General features: G+C 48.1%; 1 protein-coding gene across 12 annotated transcripts in view; it reads right to left on the reverse strand.

The window, feature by feature from the left end:
* Nucleotides 1–1,629: 1,629 nt before the first annotated feature.
* Adamts10 (ADAM metallopeptidase with thrombospondin type 1 motif 10) overlaps nucleotides 1,630–2,690 on the reverse strand; it is a 48,143-nt gene continuing 47,082 nt past the window's right edge. For all 12 annotated transcript variants that reach the window (XR_001872725.2, XM_029569052.1, XM_029569051.1 and 9 more), the window contains one exon: nucleotides 1,630–2,345. Coding sequence is in view for 11 of the 12 variants with exons in the window: in XM_029569052.1 (XP_029424912.1) it covers nucleotides 2,236–2,345 (110 nt within the window). In the remaining variant the exon portion in view is untranslated. The remainder of the gene's footprint in view (nucleotides 2,346–2,690) is intronic.

The raw sequence follows: 2,690 nt of genomic DNA on the forward strand, positions 1-2,690 counted from the left end.
TCGGGGGTGGTGGTGAGGCAGGTAATCTCTGTCAGATAGAGGCCAGCCTGATTTACATAGTGAGTTCCAGGCCAGCTGGGGCTACTGGGAGACCCTATCTCAACAAACAAAACAAACAAACCCAAAACTCTAAGAGGCAGGACAATCACATTTTGTTGGTGGGTACAAGAGAGCTGTGCCTTTCTAAGTCTCGGTGAGAAGCTGTACTTCTTTTTTATATTTATTTATTTATTTATTTATTTATTTATTTATATCTATAATCTATTATCTATCTATCTATCTATCTATCTATCTATCTATCTATCACAGTGATAGAACATAGTGATCCATTCTTAAATGTAAAATAAACACCATTGATCCTCTTATCTATAGTTTCTGAGACAGGGTCTCCCGGTAGCACCAGCTGTCCTGGAACTTACTATGTAGAACAGGCTGGCCTTGAACTCACAGAGATCCGCCTCCTTCTGCCTCCTGAGTGCTGGGGCTAAAGGCATGTGCCACCATGCCCGGCTTATTTATTTATTTTTGATCTTTTTGAGACAGGGTCTCCTTGTAGCCCCAGCTGTCCTGGAACTCACTATGTAGACCAGGCTGGCCTTGAACTCACAGAGATCCACCTGCGTCTGCCTCCCGAGTGCTGGGATTAAAGGCGTGCACCACCACGCCCAGCCCTATTTATTTATTTTTAAAAAATATTTAATTTTTTATTTATGTGTATGAGCGTATTGCCTGCACGTAGTTAGGTGTATCTGTGTCGTGCAATGCCTGCGGAAGTCAAAAGAGGGCGTCGGATTCCCTGAAGCTGGAGTTACCTATGGTTGTTAGCCACCATGTGGATTCTGGGAACGAACCCAGGTCCTCTGCAAGAGCAGTCAGTGCTTTTAACTGCTGAGCCAACTCTCCAGCCTACTTCTGTCTTTTTTTAAAAAAAGTTATATTATTTTTTATTTTATGTGTATGACTGTATTGCCTGCATGTGTGTAAGTGCACCCATGTTGTACAATGCCTGCAGAGGTCAGCAGAAGGTGTTGGATCCCCGGAAATGGAGGTAGGATGGCTGTTACCTGCTGTGTGGGTGCTGGGTCCTCTGGAAGAGCAGCCAGTGCTCAGACATCTCTCTAGGCCCCCTGTACTTCCGTCTTAAAATCACCGAGTTTCTGTCTGTGGTGGGCAAAGGATGACTTATGAGGGGTTGTGATAGTGATTCCCTTCCTAAAAATATTTTAGCTCAACAGTTGTGGTGTCGCAGGCCTTTAATACCAGCACTTGGGAGGCAGAGGCAGGCGGATCTCTGTGAGTTCAAGGCCAGCCTGGTCTAAATAGTGAGTCCTAGGCCAGCTGGGACTACAGGGAGACCCTGCCTCAAAGACATTTAGTTTATTCATTCACACATGTATGTACTTGGGCACTCATACCATGGCAAGCATGTGATAGAAGACAATTTGCAGGAGTTGGTTCTTTCCTTCCACCATGTGGGTCCTGGGACTGAACTCAGACTGTCAGGCTTGCCAGCAAGCACCTTTACCCATTTAGCCATCCTGCCAACTCCCTCCCTCCCCTCATGATCCCTTTTGATTCTGGGATAGGGCTGGGTGGGATACCTACACACAGACACACACCTACTCATGCTCAGAAATCTACACAAGACAGAACTTTATTGATGTAGAGCTTCCTGGTAAGGAGTGTGTGGGCCCCAGGGCAGGGCTTGTAGCACCATGATGGGGGGTGGTCTGGATGTTAGGGTCTCCCTGGGGGCAGGCAGGGCAGAGGTTGGGATAGCTCTTCCCGGTGGTCAGTTATGGGAAGGGTCACAGGGAGATGGTGCTAACCCCACTCAGCAGATTTAGATCTCCCCCAGCTTAGAGTGGAGGGGTAGAACAGTGCTGGGGGGCAGGGCACTAGCACACCCCCTCCCCACCCCCACTCTTCACAGTATGTATTCCAATCAAAGGGTGGGGGTAGTGTTGAAGACTTAACAGTGGGTGCAGTGCGTGCTGAGGCTGCCCTATCTGTCCACTGTCAACTGGGCAAGGAGCTGGAGAGGGCCCTTAGGGCAGACATAGGGTAGACAGCTCTTCTTTATCCCTAACTAGGAGTCCTATGGGGGTTTCCCAATAAATAACTTTCAATTGCACCTCACCATTCAATCCCAGCCTCCCTCCCCCTCAGGCCCTCTTCTGTGGGGCTCCCCAGCCTCAGCCTTGCTCCGAGGTGGCTCCAGGTACCGCATGCCCCCTAGCGGCCTTGGCAGGTTTTGCAGCACATCTGGCGGAAGTAGGCTCTGCTACAGAATTGAAATTTGAGCACCAGGGGGCAGTACGCCACCTTGTTCACATCCTTGCATTCTGGAGAGGTGGGAGGGCGCGGGAGAAAAAGGAGAGATCAGTGCTCAGTGTCCCTTATGTGAGTTCTAACTGGTGACTTTGCTTCTCTATGCCCCAGTTTCCTCAGTTGTCGAAAGGGGCTTATAATAGTGCTTCTGTCATTAGCCTCTTGAAGATATATATATATATATTTTTTTTTTTTTAATGGGGAGGGCGCGGGAGAAAAAGGAGAGATCAGTGCTCAGTGTCCCTTATGTGAGTTCTAACTGGTGACTTTGCTTCTCTATGCCCCAGTTTCCTCAGTTGTCGAAAGGGGCTTATAATAGTGCTTCTGTCATTAGCCTCTTGAAGATATATATATATATA

Source organism: Nannospalax galili, unplaced genomic scaffold, assembly GCF_000622305.1.
Source record: "Nannospalax galili isolate Female #2095 unplaced genomic scaffold, S.galili_v1.0 scaffold262, whole genome shotgun sequence".
NCBI classification, from domain to species: Eukaryota; Metazoa; Chordata; class Mammalia; order Rodentia; family Spalacidae; genus Nannospalax; species Nannospalax galili.